A 24,308-nucleotide genomic window follows, 5' to 3' on the forward strand; every position below is an offset into this window, starting at 1 on the left:
AATCACAAATTTTGTTTGTTACAAAATGATAATGTCCTTTCGTGGTTCTTATATGCCGTATGCAAAGTCTTATGTGGAGAGTGTTTTCTGACCTGTAAGACATTCCATAGTTCTATACTCACTACCTAATTGATATACTCCCCTTACAAGAAGAATCTTGAATTAAACTAGTTAATTTGTGTAACAAATAAGATCTAATAAACAAAAGCCATGCTTGTTTGACCAAGAATTACACTTACGTGAATTATGTGACTAGCTAATTATTTCAATATCACTTTAAAAGCAATAGAAACTAATGGCAACTCATACCAACATTAATTACCAACTTCCTAAAACCAAGGAATGGTTTTTTAACAAGTAGAAGAGGAACCTTTTCTTTCCCAAGTCCAATTTCTGGATTACAATGACATTTATATCTTCCTTGTTTATTTTGTACCTTCATTGTCCTCTTATATATGCAACAAGTAAAGACTTTTGCTAAGCAGACTTCTCCTTATTGATTTTTTTTTTTCTTGCCCTTCTTGTATTATTGTTTAGGTGGTAGAATCATGCTTCAATGATTAGATATCATCGACTCAATTAATTTTAAATTTTCATCTTCAAACCCCCCAACTGAAGACAATCTTAGGTAATCTTCAAAACTTCCCTCCCACCACCAACAAATCACCAACCTTATACCTTAAACTAAATTCCTTCACATCCAATTCCTTCAAATTCATATTCCTATTCATCATAAATGATGATGATGGACATCGGAATCTTTTATGACGAAGTGATGGGGATTGTTCAATTGGATGTGATGATGGAATATTTGATATGGTTGTACATAATTTGAGAAAAACAAACTAAAGTAAATTTATTGGTATGTTATATGGTTGTATACGGACATAGTACATTGATAGGTTATAAGTTTCCATTCAATTAAAAGTGGCCATTTTTGGGTAGTGAGCAATTTAGAAAGATTTTGGACACAATGACAACTCAAATGAACCTATATAACAGATGTATGTGGTATATGAGCACCTCATCTGTGGGGACTTTCTTTATCACGTAACACGTCGTTTGCGCTAATGGGCTGATAGGTATAACTGGTTGATTTTTTATATCTAGATTATGATAATAGTGATAGTATGAGAATGTAATATTATAGGAAAGTTGATTTTGAGAAGTTAATGTATTATATGGCAATAGTACAAGGGCATTGGTACACGATGTTTTGATTGTAAATGTATATTAATTGTTATAGGGACTATTGTCATTGGAATACAATATAGAAAATGCTTTCTAATTGCTTTTACATTTGTTAATAGGGTATTAGGCGTTGGGACCATAAAAGTATTATGTTTGTAATTGTTTTTATATGTTTTGTGTAGATGTTTTAATTCTTTGGAAACTATTGCATTTAAGGTTTACATGTCATTGTATATCAGGTTTTTAGGGGTCATAAGAACAGCAAAAACCATAATAAAGTTAATAATGCTCTTGAATATCTTAGTGATGGTGGTCATACATGAAATTCATCAGGATTGGCATATGAAAGCCATGATGGAATTTGATGATAAACATTTTTAATATCCAAATGGATACTGTCACCACCATTGACCTTTGTTGTTGCATTATACCCATCTGAGGTACCTTCATCATGTAGCTCTAGAGCACCCTCTTCATCATGACCATTAGTTTTCTTTTACAGATTGGTGGTTTAACAGGACCCAAGTGGCTGCAACAAATGCGTTCCCACTCGATGGAGAAACTCGCCTTTTATTTATTTGGTGAAAATTTGATATTTTCAAAAAGACTTGGAGTCGCCACTTATTTTTGTTTTATTTTTTTAAGAGAAAACAAAATAAGAAAGAAAACCCTAAGTTGTGGCTAAAAAAATAATAAATTTGCTTTTAAAATCTACAAAATATTTAGACCTCGTTTGGATATTATTTTGTTTTCTATTTTAAGAAAACGAGAACTTCAATATAAAATTTACAAATTTTTATACAAAAACTGTATCTTATATTCTTAAAAAAAATTTCAAAAAATTAAAATTTGAGATATTAAATTTTCTTTTATACCCCCATTTTTTTTTATTAGTATTATCAGTCATTATATAGTTTTTTAGCCTGAAGGCAAAGGGTTCTCACACACAAGGTATTAATATTTTTCATTTTTTTTTAAATAAAAAATGAAAAATGCAAAATGCAAAATATATTAAACTAGAACATTTAGAAAAATCCATTTTTTTTTTTGTTAATTTCAATCTTTCGAACTCATATGCTACACGCCCAAAATATTATACATTACCCTCTAGAACACCCCTCAATGTGGAATGCAAAACTTATTTGTGTTTGAGTCATCCATGGATAACCCCTATATTGTGAAATTTTATGGTAACTCAATTTTAAGTCAATTAATATAATTAGAAAAACAAAAAACAAATTATTAAGATTTGGAGTGTCACTGAAAAATATAGCTCATAATTAAAAAAAAAAATTATAAAAGTGCTTGTTTTCAAGGAATGTGTGTGAGGAATGTTCCCCATCATTGGAAAAGGGGGATGAGCAAGCGAGTTTTTCAAAATCCTGAGAGATCCTTAAAAATAGTCGGTTTGTACACCTTTGTACAGTTAGCGCATTTGCCTTGTACACTTAGTGTAAATGTCTTATATAGTGGCACAAATTGGACGTAGGAGCAATTAAATGCGTGCATATGGATGGGTGAACCATGTCCCAATGCCATGGCTCAGGGAGAAGGGGGGAAATGGAACCTTATTTAGGTTCCTATGCATCATTAGTGTGATAGGCCATCCAATGAACTTGTACAAGGTTAAGAAATCAGATGAGATGAGTGGGTGATCAGGGAATGTGTGTGAGGAATGTTCCCAATCCATGGAAAAGAGGGATGAGCAAGCGAGTAAGTCAAAATCCTTGAAAATTCTTAAAGATGGCTATCTTTTACACCCTTGTACAATAAGCATATTTGCCTTATACACTTAGTGTAAATGTCTTGTACAGTGCCACAAATTGGACATAAGAGCACCTAAACACGTGCATATGGGTGGGTGAACCATGTCTTAATGCCATAGCTCAGGAAGAAGAAGGAAAATGGAACCCCATTTAGGTTCCTATGCATCATTAGTGAGGTAGGTCATCCAATGAACTTATATGAGGTTGAGAAATTTGATGGGATGAGTGGATAATCAAGGAATGTGTGTGAGGAATGTTCCCCATCCTTGGAAAAGAGGGATGAGCAAGCGAGTTTTTGAAAATCCTTGGAGATCCTTAAAGATAGCTAGCTTGTATACCTTTGTACAATTAACACATTTGCCTTGTACACTTAGTGTAAATGTCTTGAACAGTGGCACAAATTAAACATAGGAGCACCTAAACACGTGCATATGGGTGGGTGAACCATGTGCCAATGCCATGGCTTAGGGAGAAAGGGGAAAATGGAAACCTATTTAGGTTCTTATACATTATTAGTGTGGTAGGCCATCCAATGAACTTGTACGAGGTTAAGAAATTGGATGGGATGAGTGGATGATCAAGGAATGTATGCAAGGAATGTTCCCTATCCATGGAAAAAGGGGATGAGCAAGCAAGTTTTTGAAATCCTTAAAGATAGCTCTCTTGTACACCCTTATACAGTTAGTACATTTACCTTGTATACTTAGTGTAAATGTCTTATATAGTGGCACAAATTGGACATAGGAGCACCTAAACGCATGCATATGGGTGGGTGAACCATGTCCCCATGCCATGGCTCAAGGAGAAGAGGAAAAATGCAACCTCATTTAGGTTTCATTGCATCATTAATGCGGTAGGCTAGCCAATGAACTTGTACTAGGTTAAATATTTGAATGGGATGAGTGGGTGATCAAGGAATGTGTGTGAGCAAAGTCCCAAAAAGTGGCTTATAAAAGGGAAATTAGCAAGCCAATTATGCAACTTATGTGGACTCACAACCAATTTTCAAGCCCAACCAAATCCAAGCCAAAATTCTTCCGAAAATATCATCATCCTCACCATCCATGTAACTTACCTGTTTCTACCCGAAAATTGATGTTTAGGGACCAACTAAATTTTCCTCTTTCAAATGAATCAACTCTCATGTCTAACTCAAGCAACCATTGAAGAAAACCCTCTCATTTTCACACCTATTTGAATAGTTCATGTTTTGTAATGCAAGCAATAAACCATTCACTGAGTAATAATAATGGGTATACTTTATTCTTTTTTTTTTTGGTTTTTCCATTTTTTTTCATAACTCCACTACTTGAATATTATAGTTCAATGATTAGACTTATTTTAACTAGTATACAACAAGATTTAAAACCCACAATTTTAAGGATAAGTGCTAACAAATCTAGTTCAATGTAATTATATGATGTTAATTTCCCATTTTACACTCATTTTCAAATATTATATATCAACTTAGTGAAAACAACTTAACCTCCCAATTCCATCTCTTTTGTTTTAAATTAGACACATGCATTATGATTAAATATAAGACTTGTTCCTCAATTGAGGACAAGAACTTATGGTGAGGGAAAAGGACAAGAGAATTAGATAGTTTGACGGAGGTTCATTAGAATCTACAACCATTTAATCAAACTTCTTCGGATTGAAAAATAGTCGAAAGTAAGAAAATGAATGTTTAGTTAACATGACCCAAGTCAATTGTTGTAATCCCATATCTAAGGTGCAGGCTATTTCATACCCAAAAGCTTCTAGCATGTTGAACTAAGGTATGGGACCATCCATCATTCCCACCATTATAAGGCACTTGGGACTTGATTAAAACAAGACCTTAAAATTTCACATCATACGTAAATCTAGAATGTCTTTCAGCCACTTTTGAAAGGGCAATTATGGAAAACAACATTAGATAGTTTCACAAAAATAGACAGCTCCTCATGTCAACGAGTTCAACAGCCTAGATGAAGGCCTATTGCACACAGCAAAAGTTAAGAAAATCATATCAAGGAATCTACAAAGCATCCAACAACCTAAAAACCAAACACTTCCAATGGAGAAATAGGGGAACACAACAACCTAATAGCAATCGCACCCCACCAATTAACCTATACATTTTTACTCAAAAGTTGTACATTCATCAGCATCTTTGCTAAGATAAGTCATCCTAATTCACAAAAAAAAAACCCAATTAATGCATGTTGGATGTCAAAGGCAAGTATTACATAAATAGAATAACTTATCATATAATTAGTAACTTGATATAAAAAATCTACAATTTACTAATATGGATTATATAATTTTTTTTTCAATTTCATCTTATTTTCTCTTTATGGACTATCATCCCCATTTTGCTACTTGAAGATTAAGATTCACAAGACAATCCCTCAAGAACATTTGCATTTAACATAATGCAATGCATTTAAAATGAACTGCCTATTCTGGCTACAATTTGGAATGCCTTTGCCAATTCTAGCTACCTTTACTGGATCATCATATTTTCATTCCAGAGGAATTTTCACAAATATGGATGTCACAGTTCATCCCTAAACCTAATAGCCTAATTCCATAAAATATACTAACCCCAAAACCACTGCAATAGGCCAAATACATTAGCCTCTTTTCATGTTCAAAGAAGATTGTTGGGCCACCGCCATTGTTGCTTCCATTGCCACCACAATGACCACAACTACTACCAGTGTAACAATAGCTTTAGATCTTTATGGGAGTTTTGTTTTTTCTCCATTTGGTGTGGTGGAGCAACCTCACCATCATTAAAGCCATCTTCTCTGCTTTCAAGATTTGCTTGACCTAAAGGAAAGATATTCTAAAGGAGTTGCATCATCTTCACAGGCTCTTCTCCCCAAAGCTCACCTTCTATCTCCGTCAACTATGCTCATATCTTTTGTCTCTGATCCACCAAGTCATAGCAACAAACAGGTTTTACAGCTGACATGGCATCTTCAATTTAACAAGTATGAAACCCAGATTTTATTAAAAGCATTTGCTATGGAAATTTGAAAGGTATATTTGTCTCTCCATATTTCATATCCTCCCCATCAATTATACAATTTATATGGACTTCAGACCAATTTTCAAGCCTAATTGGGTCTAAAACACAATTCTTGAAGACATACTTGTTGATGTCGTGTCCCACTGGAAGTGTTGTATTTCCCTAATGTCGATGCCCAATCAACTAAGAGTGATGCTTCCTTCTATTCTCCTGCAAAAGATGTCCGGATAGGTTGTCCGAACACACCCTCCGAAGCTCTAGTTAGATTGATAATTATATAGAATATCTCCTCTTAGGAATTCCAAAAGTGGCTATCTTACCCTCCTCCCCCTCCATTGAGTCATGGGAAGGCTTTTATAGTGTCTAGAGCCTTGTCACATCTAGGTTGGGGAGGTCCTTTGACTTTCACAGTCATGATGACTACTCAAAGGGTGGCAGCGCAATAATTATTCTTTAGGCGGCTAATAGAGATTGTTGGTGGGGCGACCTAGCGTCTCACTTGTCACTTTACTCTACAGGTGGCGTAGTGTAGAATGTGGTAGGTTGCCTAAAAAGACATAGGGATGTCCCATCGAGCGTGCTTTTGGTGGGAGGAAGAATGGTTGTCCGTGGAATATAGTCAGGGATCTTGTTTGGAACGCGTCATGCAGTCTTGGAAGAGCATGAGGCAACTAGCCATTAACTATTGGATCCGGATTGGTTGTTCCCAGCTGATGGAACACATCCGGAGAGCAGTGAAGGGATGCCACGTGTCCTGTAGAAGGGTGCCTTGCGAGGTCAAGGCAGTCTGCCACGTGTCTGCCCAAGGGAGGTCCTTACAATACTAGTCTCTTTAGTCAAACTCTTAAAGACCACTATGATCTTCTCTTTGGTGTATTTTCAGAATTCCTAAATAATGGAATCATCATCTCTAAGAAAAAGATTGAACTCTCTAAAGAATACATCAATTTCTTAAGAATGAAATTTGGGAATGGAAAGTTGAAGTCCAAAAACATATTGTCAAGAAAATCCTTGATTTTCCTAACAAACTTAAAGACAAAAGACTCTTTAATCCTTTTTTGAGTCTTTTACATATTGTAAAAAAAGATGTGATTTAGATTGTAAAATTTTTTCTTTTTGTAATCATCTAAATTTTATTCAATAAATTAATAATAAAAACTTAAATTATCATCATCTTAAAGATAATCTTTATCTAATCTATATTTTTATGAATTATTTTAATTAAATTATGATTATATATATATATATATATAAAAGGTTATAGTTGAAAAAACCAAACATTACCTGAATTAATTATGTATAATAATAATGGTAGGATATACATTAGAAATGATAAAGTTGTTTTTGAAAAAAAAAAAAAAAAGTGTCAAAACTCTTCATAGATTGGAAATCAAGTAAACATTATTATAATAATATTTTTCTGTGTTATTTTACAAAGGGTTTTGTACTTTTACACTTCACTATAAATAATATAAAATATAAATTCGAGGAGACAAAAGTTTTGGAGTACAAGTGAATAAAGAAATATTATCTAAAAGAATTGTGGAAGGAAATTATTTTAAAGATAAAACGAGTAATTTAGAATATTTCATTTTACTATGATTTTGAAAAATGTTTTTTAATAATACTTGAAAACGTTTTTTAAATCGGTTTTGAAAATCTTGAGAATGGATTCTTGAAGAATCATTTGAATTGATTTTTGAGACAATCATTTTATAGGGGATTATTTCATAAATCATTTTTTTATATATAATATACTACTAAAAATATGTTAAAACATTTTTCTAATTTATATTTAAATATCAAAATATTTTTAGTTTTTTTTATTGAAAACATTATTAATCCATTTTGTAGTGATTTTAAGAAACGTTTCTAACCTTTCTAACACTCGAAGATTTTTATCTTTCAAGTATTAGAAAGACTAAGCGTATATTTGACAACGATTCTAGGAAGTATTTTTTGCCTCAAAAGTGTTGTTGAAAAAAAATTAGGTGTTTAACAAAATTTAAGAACTGCTTTTAAAAATCTAAAAAATAATTTATAGTATTGAAAAATCATTTTTGGATAAATAGGTGATTTTTCTAAAAATACTTTGAAAGAAAACACTACTATTAAAAATACTTCGAGTACAACCATTGTCAAACAGGTTTTAAAAGTGCGTTTGATAGTGATTTTGAAAAGTGTTTTTAATCTTTGTAACATTTGAAAATTTTTATTTTTTAAATATTACAAAAATATAAATAATTCATAAAATTACTATCAAACGCACTCTAAAAACACTTTTAATAATTACTATCAAACACACTCTAATAAAGACATTCTTTGAAAATATTAAGTAAAATAAAAAAATCATTTTTTTTAAAGTTATTTGATAAACCAACTTAATAACTTAATTTAAGTCATTAAGTAAATTAGGTATATTTGATAAATAAGTTAATTGTACGACTTAAAATAAAAAACAACTTTAAGTAATAAGTAAAAAAAATAATTTATTTTTAAGTTACATCTTCATTTTACCTTTTTACCTCATTTACCCTAATGTCTCCACGATTTCTTATGCTACTCCACGATTTCTATTATTACTCAACCTCCTTTACCCTAATTATAATTTATGAGGACAAGTATCTCAATACGATAATTTAGAATAAATTTTAAATTAATTTTATCAAACAACCTTAATACTTAAAAATAAAAATTAAATAATAAATTTTGAGTCAACCACTTATACATAATTTAAATTAAATTCAATTTAATTTATTAAGTAATTAGCTCCTTCATATCTTTTTCATACTTGTGTGTTAATATAGATTAATAATATTTTATTTGGTTTACCAAATATATTAGTTATAAAATAATAGGAAAATATTAAGTATCCGGTTGATACCTTAAAAGCCGTATGATCCTAACGTGTACACGTGACATTTTTTGATCGGTATTTATATTACCAAAACAATTCATAAAGGAGCCAAAAGTTTATTATGAGTCATTCTGAGAAACCTAAAATCAATCCCAACCGGCTCAACAAGCGTATTTTTTCCATAGATTTTGTTTTTAAAATATAGGAAGTGTTTTGAAAGTGGTGAAGTTTTTATTTGAAGACAAGAAGGAAATGAGGCGAGCTCAACACTCCATGCCCTGAGAAGATGAAAGAGAGAAAGAGAGGAAGAGAACAGCTGCAGCAAAGAAATCTGGAAGACAGGCAGAGCAATTCAAGAACACTCCCAGAAACCCCACATGTAGTTGTTCACATCTCTTCCTCTCTTGATCTTTTCTCGCACTTCTTTTATATTTAATTTATTTTTTGGCTTTTTCTTTGATCCTTTTCCCTAGTTTTCTCGTGATCCAAACAGAAATTTCACTCTTTACTGGTTCCCCTTTCTTGATATGGTGGAAAAAGGGCCAAAGGTTTGGTATCTTTGTTGGGTGTCTGATGGTTCTCCGTTTCTTGGTTTGTTGGGATTCATTTTGGAAGAAATCGCAGCCAAGATAATTTTGCGGACAAGATAATGCAATTTTGAAAGGGTTTAGAAACTTTGCTTCACAGGGTTTATGAACTTAATGCAAGTATTAGGCATGCATGTCTTTTGAGCTAATACATTGAATCCTGTTACAATGGGAAGATTTTCAAATATCTGTTGATGTTGACGCTGTTATTGTTGTTATTAGCCACTTATCCTTGAAATTATATTGATGTTGTATGGTATATTTCAGTTCCATTTTTTGGTCATGTGGTTCACTGGGTAGTATGCTATGTTTGTTATTGTTTCAAAAGCATGCTGAATCTATAGTAATTTCTGAGTTGGGTGTTCTTGAGACTTTTTTATGAAACTCTTTTTTTGGGGTCTAAAATAGGCACCAGTGGCATTGCTTGTGAAAAGAATTTTCCAAATTCAGATTATGATTGCCATTTTTATGCTCCTAGCTTTGAAAGACATTCAAAATTAACCATATTTCATTATATTCCTGATAGATTTGAGTGAAGAAAAAAGGATTCTTCTAGCCTACATCGAGTAGTTGGGCAAGAGTTTCATTAACTTGAAGTGAAGAATCTCAAGAATATTGATAGAATATTTAATTTGATGTAATGCACTTTTGTAAGGGATAGTTTTGAAGGAATGCGCCTTTTAACAAGGCATTGTTGCATTTCATTACTTATCCATGGTCTAATAAAAGTGACTGATGCTTTAAGAAAAGAAAATGTTTTGACTACTTATTTACTTATGATAAAAGTTGGTTGCATTTTCTGTTTTCTGTTTCTAGAAGTGTTTTTTGTTTGGAATGAATACACACACACACATAAACATCATAGTGGCATTGAGGAGAAAAGGGCCAAGTGCATTGATTGTTCACAAAAGATTCTGGAAAAGCCTCCTTTCTGCACAAAACTCTAAGGATACATTTTGGACATCATGGGTCAAATCGAAATAGTTTTATTACAAAGATCTTTTTTAATTTAAAAAGCTCAGGACTTGTTTAGAACAAGAGCAATTTATAGAAGAGGACTTCAATTTGATCAATTTAGTTATAGCAAGAGAGGACGAAGAAGACAACAAGCTGCCCTTGTTTTGTCAATGGGGGCCTTCGTCCGATATGTATTCCACAGTTAGGAAGTTTCCCCTTGAATTGGGCATGGCTTAAGATGACATGTACTGAAAAACTACTGTTATACCAATAAGGTCATAACTTTACAGTTCCACTTCTATTTTATTTTATGTTGTCTTCTTACTTGTGTTAAAATAGGACATCATCATATGACTTTTGTTTGTGGGCATTGACCTAGACAAATGATCATCATGGGAGTGGTCGGCATGGAATAGGAGAAGCTCATTTCTTTGTTTAGAATTATTCTAATCCTTGATGCTGTTAGTAACACGAGTTATAGCAACTTTTGATTCAAGTTATACAAACTTAATGCATTTACTTTTACACAAAATTCATGAAACAGAGTAGCTCTGCCTCCCCTTTTCAATTTTTTGTCCCCTGGTGATCCTACAGCTTTCCCTAGGTAGTATTGACTATGAGAATGTTGATACTCTCATTGTCATTGATAGAATTGATTTCCCCATGTAGCAGTCACAGTCAACTGATTATCCGAATTTTATGTGGGACTTATGGTATGAAATAAATAAAAGCAAGTATTTGCTGTTTCCTTTCTGCAAGTGCAGATATTTGAATTTTTTATATAGTGATCCATGTCTATTTCAATGTAATCCTAGTATGGTTTTATGATTTTTTTGTCATTTAAATATGTCATCCTTTGCAATCAATTATCCATATATGAACAATTTAAGCATCTTCTATTATTATTTACAGTATCTTAATCCTTATATTACATAGTTCTCATATGGTTATATACATTTTTGTTCTAAATTTTTACAAATTAATACGGAAATCATGCTGAGATATATGTGTACTATGCTCGAGTGTGTTTTCTTCTTTTGTCCCCTTGCTTACCTGTTTTAGCAATAAATTCCTACATTGTGGTGTACTTTGTTGTGCCTTTTGCTTATATTCTCTTATTGCCTATAAAAAAAAAGTGTATTATGCTCAAGTATTTGTATCTAGTGTGTTGCATATGGGGATCTATAACATGCTTGATTTTCTGTTCATTTTAACTTAGCATAAATTACTGTCTCAGATGATTTCTCCATGCGAGAGGAAAATCTTTCAGCTTGTACTTTTTTGTCCCTTTTAGTATTAACCTAAGCATATTTTCATCTTAAACATAATAGAGTAATGCTGAAGATATTATTGCAGATGGACTCTTTGGCAAGAAATCGAAGCACCAAAGCTGAAAACTCCAAAATGGAAGAATCTGGGGGCCAAACTTCAGAAGAGCCTGCAACTAAGTTTCAAGCAGATGAAATTCATCCCCTTTTGGGGAAACCATACTTTCATGTGGTTCTTGTAAAATCACATTTGAATCAAATGGTAAGAGTTTCCTTTAGCAATAGGGACTCCTAAGTTTTTAGGTAGGTGGACCTTTAAACAGTTACAAAAAGAGAAAAAAGAATCAGGTGGACCTCAGGATCCTATCTACCAATCATAATGTTATGTTGTTATAAATGCACATCCAAATGATCCTGGCTGTCTGATTGGGTGCATGGTAAAAGTATGGTTAACTAATGGTTAAACGTGTTCAACCAGATTTATGATTATTTTTATTTCATCAATGTTGTTACACTGTCTGCAAAGTGAAGTAATAGTTTGATGGACAACCATTAATCAGGAAACACCACATCTTCTTATAGAAAGGGCTTACTTCCATGCCACAGAAAAATAAAGAACTACTACATTTTTTGTAACTTTTTTTTTTTTCTTTTTCTTTTCTCTTTTGAAAAAGGAAATGCTGCATTTTCATTGCTTTCAATCAGGAGGGGGTTCACTCCCAGTAATGAAGTTATGGCAGTCTGTTAAATAAAGCTTAGTCTGATTTGTAATAGATTTTTTGTTTGATGATATTAGGTGCTTCCTACCAAAATGCATCCATCAGTTCCTTCTGCTGTGATTCCTGCAGTTCTTGTCCATCAGGACAAGAGATGGGAGATGACTTTTAATGGAGATCACCGTACCCACAAACGGTTTGATATTGGCTGGAGAACATTTGTCAATGACAACAACCTGAAAGCTGGAGATGCATGTGTATTTGAACTCATGGAGTGCAATACTAGCAATATCAAGTTCAGAGTTCAAATTCTCAGAGGTGATATCCCATCTATGTTGTTAGACAGGGCAAATGGTGAAACTTCAGATACTGCTATTGTCATTGAGTAGACCTTCTCCTATAAGAACTGTTCCTGGAATTTTTTATTTCCTGTACATTTACCAGTCGGGAGCTAGGTTAGATATTTGAAACTCCAGTAGATACTGATGTGCATCTGTTGTTTGCATATGTGGTTGTCTTAATCAGAAATGTCTCATCATTCATATTCATCCATTCACACAATAGCATATTATAGTATATTTATGCATATCACTGATTAATACTGAAAACCTGGAGGTGTTTAGTATAAGAAAACTCCTTGAGGTTTTTGAAAATAGATGACCTCGAATTTCTTGTTGAATTGAACTGTAAGCTGAAGGTTATTTTGTTGGGCATTCTTTAGAAGAAAAGCTGAAGTTCGTAATTTTTTTTGTTTTATGTAAAAATGTTGAAAAGCTGAAGTTTGTAATTTTATTCTGAAATTATTGTTCTATGTAAAAATGTTTTGATGATTTTGCCTTTTTTTTTTTTTTGAAGCTTTTGACATCAGAAAGTGGATCATTTTGTTGTGATACTGTCCTATTTGATTTGATACCTCTTGTGCTGTCTTAAATTTGAATATTTTTTAGGATATATCTGACATGTTAGTACGTTAAATTCTGGACGATTGTGTTAGTGCATCAAATTACACTACTTCTTGATTCTACATGGAGTTGCTTCTTACTATCTCATGTGAGCATGCACATTGCACCTAGGCTGTTAGAGAACTTTGATAACTATCTTAGGAGGGGGTTGAGGGGAGCTTTGTTGGAGAATAAGAAGTTGGCTGTGGAAGGAGATGCCTCACTGGTAATTGTTCAGATCAAAAAAGAAGATGAGCAGTCCCTGGAAATACAACTAGAAAACGGGGGAGTATAGCAATTGTCATGGTTCCTTGAGTATCAAAGCTAGATAATTGTAAAGTACTTGAGCTTGAAGTGGGCTGTTTCATTGATGAAAAAATTGTAACAGGCTTCTTATAAGTTGAGAGTTGGTCATGGCCAACCTTTTTTATTAAATGCCCCCTAGATTGTCAGGTATTTCATTTTTGTTCCATCACTGTCTTTAGGTCATTTTAATTGTTTGATATTATACAGATAGTGATACCTGCAATAATTATTGTGCCCTATGCCTTCTTAGCTAAACACCGAGGCCTTGACCTGTCTGTTTGGGTTTCTACAGGTGTTTTTTGATGCTTTGTTGATTCTAAAAGAGTCCATGCCCTTCTGTTGTGTAGTCTGTCCTATTTTAGGAAAACACCTCTTTTTCCCTCATTTTATTTGAACATTTCCTTGTAAACCCAGTGGCTTCTCCACAAATGATGACGGACTATTGATTTGCACCATTTCTATCATTGACATCATGCTATGGATTATCAATTGTTTGAAGTTTGAATCTGAGAATTAATTTTTTCAGATGGGCAAGGGAAACTATATAGTGTGATTGAACACATTGGATGTAGGAATATTGGTGCTTGAACTTTATAGAATGTTGAGGGATGGAGCAATACTTGAGAATGCCATCGGTTTAGCTTAGTCCTAGGTCTCATTAATGAGGCTGTTGGCCTGATTAAGCAACTGAATAATCTATAAGTAAGCATGATTAATATGATCATTTTGCTTGTTTCAAGATTAAGAAGGTAACTTGTTGGACTTGTTTTGTCATATGTTGCTTCCTTTCAGCATTTTGTTGGCCATAACACCTTACCGTTACTTGTATTATCAACTTTTTCTAATAATTGGTTGCAATGGAAGCATTTCTGGGAAGGTTATTACAACATTTAGTTCCGCTAGAATATCATGAGAGTCGGTATCTAAAAGAATTCTGATTCCCTCTGTTTCCGATTTCTTTCAAAATGGTCATAAGCAGGTCTAGTTCGAAGAAAAAGTGAGAAACTACAAGCTAAACCCAACAAGGAAATGCATGCCCACCAAAAAAAAGTCTGCTGGTAGCATTGCCTTCCCATGCACACCATTGCTTCCCCAATCAAGACCTTTTGTTTTGAACTTTCTATATTAGAATCATACACTAGAGCTGCCATCAGGCCATAAAGGAGCGAGCCAAGTGGGATGTTTGTGATGAGGATGTTGTGGTTGACCCCGGTACTGTTAGGCCCAAATAGTTCTGATGTGATAGACACAGCTGCTGCAAATACGAACCCAGAGCTAAGCCCAATCAAGCCCGTGCCTGCATGCAATGCTATCTTGCTGCCAGACAGAGCAAGCCAAAAGAAGGCAAGAGGTGTCGGCAAAAGGGCTACCGCAAGCCACCCTGTCCTCGCAAAGTACACCTTACTGCATTAACAAAAGCTATTAGTGACAGTACATTGAAGATTATCTCCAAGAAACTTCCTAACGCTTCACTACTCTGCTTCCTTTCTTTTGTTCAGGCCTAGGTTACAATCTTGAAATTACTTTTCTTTCCTCTTAAAAGCAAAAGAAAATGCATTGTTTCAAGAGTACTTCCAAAATGCCTACAAAACAGTTTCTCTAGAGTGCACTTAGTTTAGTTGTTGTGGAGTTATTGATACTTACTTTTTCAGAAAGTCTGGTGCAGCTGAAAGCAAACGTCCAAAGAATGAGCATGCTGAGTAGAGTGTGACAATCGTATTAGTCTCTGAACTGTATCCTAGTGATTCTGAAATCTGCCCTAGGTTATTACTGTAAGCTAGCCCAATCGTTCCCCCACAGAGGTATGCTATATAATATAGCCAGAAATCCCACCTGCGGACCAACACCCAAGCAGGGTGCTCCTCACCTAGCCTCATTAACTGATCCTTCCGAGTCACAACCTCACAACACCCTTGCTTCTCTTGGGCACTGTATGCAATATCATTTGAGTAATCAGCCGTGCTTGTAGAATGATCATCATCCATGCTTGTAGGATAATCATCTGTGCTTGTAGAGTTAAAACTCATGTTTGTAGCCCTACTTCCAATGAGTTCCTTCTGAAGCTCAAGGAATTCTACCTCCCCCATGTTGGAACTTGAATGGGAGGTTTGACATGCCCAACCGTGGGAATAGATGATCCCAGGTAGAGACAAGGGGAGGACAAGGAGAAGTATAGCCCCGCCAAGAAGGATACGGGCCACTGATACATTATAAGTATTATAAGACAATGAATCCAGGAGGAGGAGATAGAGACCTGTAAAAACTGCAATACCATTGAGGAGGAGGAATATGAGAGAGTCACTTCGGACGGTATCACTAGAGAAGTTCTGAGGAGGGGGTTGGCGGAGGATTGGCACAAGGGCCAGGGTAGATATGACAAGAGGAACTAGGGCATTTAGGGAGAGGTAGAGGCTGTCATTGTGAGGGTTTATGGCATTGGCGATGAGGGTGTATAATGCTGCACTTACACCATTGAAACCGGTGGTTAGGGATAATGCCAGTGGTCGATTGCTGGGAAAATGTTGGATGCATAGGACATAACATAGAGTGTTGAACCAGGAGATGCTACACCCAGCCAACAGGCAGATAAGAAAAACCTGCACATTTAGAATTAGAAGAAGCTCTGTTAGAACATTGAAAGTGGCAATGGGGTTGCGGATTCTACTTTCTTTACCTAATATTAGCAAAAGAAAATACTTAATATAAGTAAATTGTATGGATTTTGATCCCATAGGAAAATGTTGTCAATAACTTAGAACTAGAAAGCCAAAATCACAAGCTCACACCTTTCTATTATTGCAAATTTTGTCAATAATGTTCAAGAGTTTGAGCTTCAAAGGAAAAAGGGAGAAAGTGTAAACCTAAAGACAGAACTAGGCATCTTAAAAAAAATAGAAAACTACAGACCAAGGGAGAGTTAGGTATGGAAAAGGTGAAGATATGAATGCGATGGTCATTCTTCTAATTTCAAGATTAATTGAGGTCTTTTAATCAAATCTCTCTTTTTAAAAATGGAAAGCAAAATTAATGGTGTGTTTGAGAATGCTTTAAAAAATTGTTCTCAAAAATTAGTTTTTAAAAACAGTTATTTGATATTTTTTTAAAATAAAAGTTTAATCAGAAACTTTAAATAATTTTTATATTTTTAAATGTTTTTAAAAAATAAATTTTATATAGTGTTTTGTTTTTATTTATATATGTCCGATTAATTTTTAAAACGATTTTCAAAAAATAAAGAAAATAACTTAAATATTTTTTTTCTAAAATAATTTATTTTTATATAACACTTATCAAACAAGCATAAGCATTTAGTATTCTGCATTTGTGTGGAAGGATGGAGTGGGACCACTGGGCACATGGGTCTGATCCAATAAAAGCTTGTGTGGGTACTTGCCTTTCTTGTGGTTGAACATGCCCTTCCGATACGCTTCATTTGCATGTGGGCATTTCCCGTGGGTTGGGCTGAATTGCGGTTATAATAAGGCCAAATTCAGCCATTATTTTCATTGATTTGACATACCCATTTCATGGATTGTCTTCAAAGTGAAGTATGTAAATGCCAACTAATCACCCCAAAATGGGAAAATAGTGGTTGGGTTTTTGTTAGGGTTTGGTGCTTGGCTCATCTACCTTTCTGAGTTATTCACCCACCAAACTTTCTTCCAAGAATAAGAATGAGAATCAAAGTTGATTATAATACTACAAATACTTTTAATTTTGTAAAATAATCATATGGCCACTAAATTTGTCACCAAAAATAATTTTCTTTTCTTTTTCAATTGTATAATTTTTTTCTTAAAATAAAAGACAGAAAATTTGAAAAAAAAAATTAAAATGGAGAAGAAAGTGTCAATGATTGTTTGGGGGAGAGAATTCACTGGATTTCCTAGAAAATAGGGAGGAAAACTGAGGGAAGACAGAAAACAAAAAAGAAAAGCAAATTAACATGCTTCACAAACTAAATCAATCAGACAAGAAGAGAAAATAAAACCAAAAATTTAAAAACTCAAAGCTAAACCAAACAACCATGCATTTTCCGTCTCATTTTCCCACACTTTCCATCAATTTCAGAGAGAGAGAGAGAGAGAGAGAGAGAGGGTTGCTGACCAGAACATAAGGCAAGGAGATGAGTCTTTGGATGAGGAGCCATTGGAGGCCATAGCCAAGGAGACCCATGAAAGCAGCCATGAAGAGGAGGAGGCAGAGAGGCAAATACAAGAGAGAGACCCCACAACACCACCCAAAAGCCTTGCCCAGATCGGATGCCACAGAGAGATAGTTGAGTTGAAGCTGTGAAATCCCCAGCACTGATTTCAGATGTGAAGAGTATGATGAGAAGTCTAAGTTTGTTCCTGTGAAGGCCTGAATCCATGTTGTTGCCACCAGTATCATCCATCTCCTTGACTCCCCCACCATGCCTATCGCTTCCCCTTCAATGCCTCTCTCACAGAGAGGGAGAGAGATGGCTCCAGAGAGAGAGAGACCGAAACCGCTAGAAATTAATTATTGTGTCAGGACTCAGTAGTGACGGTCGGCAGAAAATATAAGAGATATAATTCAAGGGGCAGAAGCAAAATTCAACTTAAAATAGAACTTCTAAACATCCGTCTATTTTCATATTTTATTCGGCAAATTTGAATAATATTTGGCATGAAAATCTGTTTATAATGTCTTGAGAACTTGGAAGTTGGATTTGAGTATGTGTGACGAAAAATCCTACTCAGAAATTGGGTCTGGCGAAGATATTACTATTATGTAGGAAAATAGAAGAAAATAAAATACATTTATTTTATATTTGATTATTAAGGAAAGAAAAAAATATTAAAATAAATTATTTACAATAATAAATAAGAAAAAATTAAATATAATTAAATTAGTTGAAAATTTATGTATGAGTAAAATGAATTTAAAATAGAATATACAAATAATTTATTCATATTATTTTATTTTATTTTTCTAATTTTTTTCTCCATTTTCTTTTCTTGTATTTTCTCTCAATGTTTTTGAAAACCAAATATGGCCTAACCTTATATTTTATTCTTGGAAAATGAATCCTATGTTTTAGAAAATTTGAGAGAAAATATTAGGAATAAAAATAAAAAGAAATAAAATATATTTAAAGTTAATAAATTATTATTAACTGCATATTTAAAATCATTTCAAATATTTTTATTTTATATAAAAATTAAATCATTAAAAAATACATAAATTTGTAACTTAAATTTAGTTATATTTAGTTTTCTCTCATAATTTTTTTATGGCAACTGAATAAAAGATAAATAATTTTCTTTATTTATTATTATTATTATTTTTTGCTTTATTTTCCTTAAACCAAAGAAGAAAAATATTAGAGAAAGAAAATAAATTGGAAAAATAAAAGGAAATAATACATTTAAATTTAGTAAGTTAATTTTATGTTTTTTCTTAAACTTATTTTACGTTTTTTTTTCCTCTTTCATATAAAGATTAATTAATTTGAAAATACATAAAATTTTAAGTAATTTTAATTATATTTAATTTTTTCATACCTTTTAAGTAAACCAAATATAGAAAAATTATTTTTCGTAATTATTTACTTTTTTTTTCCTTTCCTTAATAGTTATTTTTCCTCTAAAAAAGTAAATATTTAAAATGTATACCTTTCTAATCAATTTTAATTTTATTTTTTTTTTGCAAACTAAATATTAAAATTTTATTTTTCTTGATATTTTCTCTTTTTTTTTAGTATTTTATTGAAACAAAGCCATGTGCTATTTTAACAAATGAGTAACTAGTACGCAAAAGAAAAATAATAATAATGATGATTTTGATACTTCTGGTTTTTGGTTTTGTTTAATTCTCAAGAATTTGAATTTTTTTAGAATCAAATTAACACAATAAATCTTCAAAATTAAACAAACTCTTCGAGAGTTAAATTAAAGTTACATATTATTTTGATTTTTCATAACTATTACAATCATTGTTTTTTTCCAATATGAGATTAATTTCAATCATATTCCCTAAAGTTTGGGTTAAAGACCTCAATCCAACACAAGTTCTTTTTTTTTTTCTTTTTCTTTTTTGAATTTAAATTCATATTTTTAAATTTTGAATTTTTTCCCGAAAAATATAAAATCAGACATACTCATAACTCAAGTTGGATGACTCTCAAATAACTCAAAGGACAACCCTTAGGCATTTCATTTTTTGAGAGGTCTCTAACCCCCTTTTTGTTTGTCTTGTTCAAAATCTATTGTATTCATCATTCTAATCGTTATTAAGGTAATGAACCATCAACCCGTTGCCGCTTTTTAAAAGGCACAAATGGGGGAATTTGTCATGGAAGCGGGAGAACTAGTGAAACTACACAAAACCATCACAAAGGTTTATGCACAAAAAAATGGGCAAACCCTTATAGGTTGTATTTGAAGATCATTCGAGCCTATTTAAATAAATGCTATGTTTACATATGAATCCCTATGTCATTACATTACATTCCATTTAGGATTAGGAATGGGCATAACCGGATTTACATTTTACATATCTCTTGTTATTTGGGATCCTATTCACCCCTTTGGGCTTCTATTGAATTGAGAAATAGGTTTGATATATACCTATCAGTCTAGGTGTAGGGATATATACTCCTCCACCTTTTTGATAAATAAAAAATATATAAAAGAAAAGAAATCGATTATGTATCCTCTTCTTCTTTATTATTATTATTTTTTTTGTTTATAACTATCTCTTAGCTACTCACATTAAAAAAGAATGTTAATACTTCATAGATATTCCAAAGATTAAATTAATTAGTTGAAAGATCCAAAAGTATAATCTAGAGTAGTTGACAGGTGGGAATAGACAAGGTTCATATCATATATAATACAAATATAATCTGATATTGAATTTGAATATAAAACCAAAATGAAGTTATGAACATACAGAATTCAATTTGATCTTGAATTTGAATATAAAATCAAAATGAAGTTATGAACATACAAAATTTTGTTAACTCAAATAGTTAAAACCTTAAATGAAATCCCTATTGAAATAGTTGATGGAATAGAATTGGAGGCAAATGAAAAGACTAAATCTTCAATTATCTTTTAGGTTTATGATGACAATTTTAGGAATGACTTCCATTATGTCAAGTAATTAAAACCCTAACTAAATAAAAAAAATTAAATTCTCATTTAAGTTGATTATTAGTATGAAAAAGATTAAATTTTGAATTTCCTTTAGGTTTGTGATGATAATTTTAGCTTTGTCAAGTAATTAAAACTTTAACTAAATGAAAAGATTAAATTTTAATTTAAATTGATTATTAGTATTGAAAATATTAAATTTTGAATTACTATTTTGGTTTGTGGTGATAATTTCATGAATGACTTACATTACATCAAGTAATTACAACTCTAACTAAATGAAAATATTAAATTTCCATTTAAATTGATTATTAGTATTGAAAATATTAAATTTTGAATTCCCTTTTAGGTTTATGATGATAATTTCAGGAATGACTTCATTAAGTAATTAAAACTCTAACTAAATGAAAAGATTAAATTCTTATTTAAATTGATTAGTAGTATTGATTAGGATATTTTTTTGGAAATAAAAAAGTGACAAGTAGCTCGTATAGATTTTGAAATTTCTTTAATTACTTCCTTTATCTTCTTACTTTGACTCAAATGTACAAAAAAAATATTGGATGAAATTTCAAACTAATAGGAAGGAGGTGAAATTAGCTCTTCCAATATGATAGAAATGTAAATAATAATAATAATAATAATAATAATAATAATAATAATAATATTGTTTGAATTAGTTAGAAAATTAAGGTTTTTGTTTTTTAATTCAAGTCTAGCCGTCAATAATACCTAATTAAATTGAAACAACGTAGTATCTTTCTAGTTCTTGAATACAAAAAAAAAAAAAATTAAAATGCATTTTATTAAACATAGGAAGACTTATTATTAAAAATTACATTTGTGATCTTTTATTAAATAATAAAAAATATTTTATATTAAAAATTCAAAGTACCACATGTTAGGATTCTAGGTATACCAATATAAGGTAATTATTACTTTTTATAAATTTAAAAATTATAAATATAAGTGATAATATAAGCAATAATATGGTAAAAATCAATATAAAATAATTACAATAAATAGAGTAAATAAAAGAGAAATGCAAACACTAGTTTTTATAATAGTTTTATACAATCCAACCTACATATACTCTCTTCTAAGCTTTTATCCGAATGAGCTAGAAGTTCCTTAATTAAGGCTCCCAACCATTCAAATTTTATACTTAGATTGTGGTTTCAAGGAACCCTTTACATCAAGACTTCAAAAGCCAAGTCTTCAAACTATTCCCTTTAGATTATGGTTCCAAAGAATCCTCTCAAGATATAGAAATGAAGACAAAGTTTATAATATTTGTTCAAATGAAATACAAAGAAATGAAATGTAAGTTTGAAAGCAAGAACACTCTAAAATACACTCCTCTGAGGCTTAAATAATATTGAAGAATAATATATAATTCCTTCTCATGCAAAATAATAAGTTTAGAGCTGATAGATAGAAGTTGGAAGCCCAAACTTGCCATTAGACATTGTTTGGGGTCAATCGACCGGTCAAACCAACTACTAGCCATTAGGCGGCAACAAATACAAAAAGTGACTATTAAATCATAGGTGTTTAACCAATCCATCACCGATTTGATCAACTCTCAACTGATTGAGTGAACAATTACTGATTAAGTTAGTTGAACAATAACTGGTTGAGCGAATAGTAACTAGTTAAGTTGCTTTGGTCAAACAATGGTCAAACATGCATAAAATATGAAAAATTGATACACAAATGACCTTTTATGATTCAAATTGTTTTAATATGAAAAGTTAATATTAAAAAACTCTTTTTAATGATGAAATACATGTTAAAATATGAGTTTTTATTCTTGAAACAATCAATCTCAATTTTTATAAAATCATTAAAAGATGGATAAATGAACTCTATAGTTTTTCCAATTTTTGCATTTTTAAAGTAAAATTCTTAGGGGAATCCAACTAGATGAACTTCTTGTAATTTTGAAAACCTTTTTAACTATGAATAATATTTAACAAAGGTTGTTTTCATTTAGAAAGATTTTTCATCCAATTTATAAAAGAATAACATCAATTTAGACACTTGGATGATTTTAAGTGCTTAAGTAAAAACGAAATGCATGATCCTAATGTACCAAAAAGTTTACAAAGAGATCCTAAATAAATGGTCTTGATTGATCTTCTTTTTAAGGTCTTTTACTTCTTAATTTTCCTTTGGATTGATTTATCCATATGATTTCCACTTTGAAAATCTTTTTGCCTAAATATCCTTAAGATAAACCATTAATTCAAAACCTTATTTTTTTGTTATCAAAACTAAGATTAACCAAATCTTAGCTTCACAATCTCCCTTTTTTTCTTTTATGATAATAAAACCAAGGTTGCTCGCCCCCCCCCCCCCCCCCCCCCCCCCCCCTTAGTATGTGCTCCTTGATTTTTAAAAGATATTCAAGTTTAAGAGCTTTAAGAAGTATATTAAGGATGTTACAAAATAATATAACCAAATAAATATAGCACAAAGAGTAATTAGTAATTCACAAGATAACAAACAAGATGCATGCATATATATATATGATCATTGAGATATGAAGCATTAATATTCAAGATTGTTAAAACAAATATGAGAAAATAAAGGCTAAACTTAATTAGGAAAAACACCCGGGGGGAGTGTGAATTGGGTTTTAAAATTTTGATCTTTAAATATAATAAATTCAAGTAAAAGAAGCAAAAATATAAATAGATAGGGTTAAAGAAAGCAAACTCAGATTTATAGTGGTTTGACACCCTTTGCCTACGTCCACTCTCCTCAATCTCCTAACCGAGTGAGGGTTCCACTATACTTGAAGCTTCAACCAAGCTTTCAACTCTTTTACACTTGGATTTCGGCTCCAATGGACCCTATACAATCCCTTCAAGTCTCTACTCACTTGAAACTTCTAACACTCAAATAACAAATTTAAATATCTCAACCTAGCTTAATGAGGGTTCAAATTCAACTCAAATGCTAGGATGAATAACAAGGGTGCACTAAAGAATTTGTAAGTGAGGATTTTAATGCACTAAGGGAAGAATAAGAGCTTTTGAGTCAAGAAGAGCTACGTAAACAAATAAATGCAGGTGTTCTTATACTCATAAATAAAATGGAGCTATCAATTTATAGGTTTCTAGCCTTGGGCGCCAAAATAACAAAAAATAGCCTCGATCGGTCTAGCTGAAGGTCGACTGGTTGACTAGCCGTTGGGCAATAAATGCATGACATGTGACTGTTAGACCTCGATCAGACCTCAACTAGACATCGATCGAACCTCGACCGGGAATGAAAGGCTATTGGAAGAGAGAAGATTTTTGCATCTCTCAACCGACTCTTGATCAGGAAGGCATAATCAATTGACCGGTACCCTAGCCGGTCATAAAAACCTTATCCTTTAAGGGTTTGAAGATATCTTATTAATTATAAAGTGATAATAAAAATAAAAATAAAAATAAAAATGACACTAATAATTGTTGATGACCCAACTTAATTCATTTTGTAGGAGTAATGAGAACATATACAACACACAAAATAAATAAATAAATAAATAATTGTAATAAAGAAACATCAAAGTAACAATTTGCA

The 24,308-nt window shown here is 32.0% G+C and overlaps 2 protein-coding genes across 3 annotated transcripts; one reads left to right on the plus strand and one right to left on the minus strand.

Moving 5' to 3' along the window:
- The first annotated feature begins 8,967 nt into the window (after window positions 1-8,967).
- On the plus strand, window positions 8,968-12,916 carry LOC117931818 (B3 domain-containing protein Os04g0386900-like). 2 transcript variants are annotated; one of them, XM_034852886.1, is made up of 3 exons: window positions 8,968-9,215; window positions 11,737-11,910; window positions 12,445-12,916. In XM_034852886.1, the coding sequence occupies exons 1-3, from the start codon at window positions 9,123-9,125 to the stop codon at window positions 12,751-12,753; spliced, it is 576 nt and encodes a 191-aa protein (XP_034708777.1). In that variant the 5' UTR covers window positions 8,968-9,122; the 3' UTR covers window positions 12,754-12,916. The 2 variants fall into 2 exon arrangements, with proteins under 2 accessions (XP_034708777.1, XP_034708778.1); XM_034852887.1 differs by lacking the exon at window positions 8,968-9,215 and adding an exon at window positions 9,248-9,500.
- Window positions 12,917-14,529: 1,613 nt separating this feature from the next.
- LOC117931633 (protein NUCLEAR FUSION DEFECTIVE 4-like) lies at window positions 14,530-18,152 on the minus strand. The gene is made up of 3 exons (XM_034852626.1): window positions 17,719-18,152; window positions 15,256-16,208; window positions 14,530-15,015 (listed from the first exon to the last, which is right to left on the minus strand). Exons 1-3 carry the CDS (start codon window positions 18,025-18,027, stop codon window positions 14,535-14,537), a joined length of 1,743 nt encoding a protein of 580 aa, XP_034708517.1. The 5' UTR covers window positions 18,028-18,152; the 3' UTR covers window positions 14,530-14,534.
- Between the last annotated feature and the right edge of the window lie 6,156 nt (window positions 18,153-24,308).

Source organism: Vitis riparia, chromosome 15 (genome assembly GCF_004353265.1).
Source record: "Vitis riparia cultivar Riparia Gloire de Montpellier isolate 1030 chromosome 15, EGFV_Vit.rip_1.0, whole genome shotgun sequence".
In the NCBI taxonomy this organism is placed as follows: Eukaryota; Viridiplantae; Streptophyta; class Magnoliopsida; order Vitales; family Vitaceae; genus Vitis; species Vitis riparia.

Excerpts from the sequence above, each read along its gene's own strand:
- LOC117931818 (XM_034852886.1), top strand. The coding sequence starts at position 9,123 with ATGAAAGAGAGAAAGAGAGGAAGAGAACAGCTGCAGCAAAGAAATCTG. Across the intron at positions 9,216-11,736 it reads CACTCCCAGAAACCCCACAT|ATGGACTCTTTGGCAAGAAA; the intron begins GTAGTTGTTCAC and ends ATATTATTGCAG. Across the intron at positions 11,911-12,444 it reads AATCACATTTGAATCAAATG|GTGCTTCCTACCAAAATGCA; the intron begins GTAAGAGTTTCC and ends TGATGATATTAG.
- LOC117931633 (XM_034852626.1), bottom strand. The coding sequence starts at position 18,027 with ATGGTGGGGGAGTCAAGGAGATGGATGATACTGGTGGCAACAACATGG. Across the intron at positions 16,209-17,718 it reads TCTCCTTGCCTTATGTTCTG|GTTTTTCTTATCTGCCTGTT; the intron begins GTCAGCAACCCT and ends CTAAATGTGCAG. Across the intron at positions 15,016-15,255 it reads GCACCAGACTTTCTGAAAAA|TAAGGTGTACTTTGCGAGGA; the intron begins GTAAGTATCAAT and ends TTGTTAATGCAG.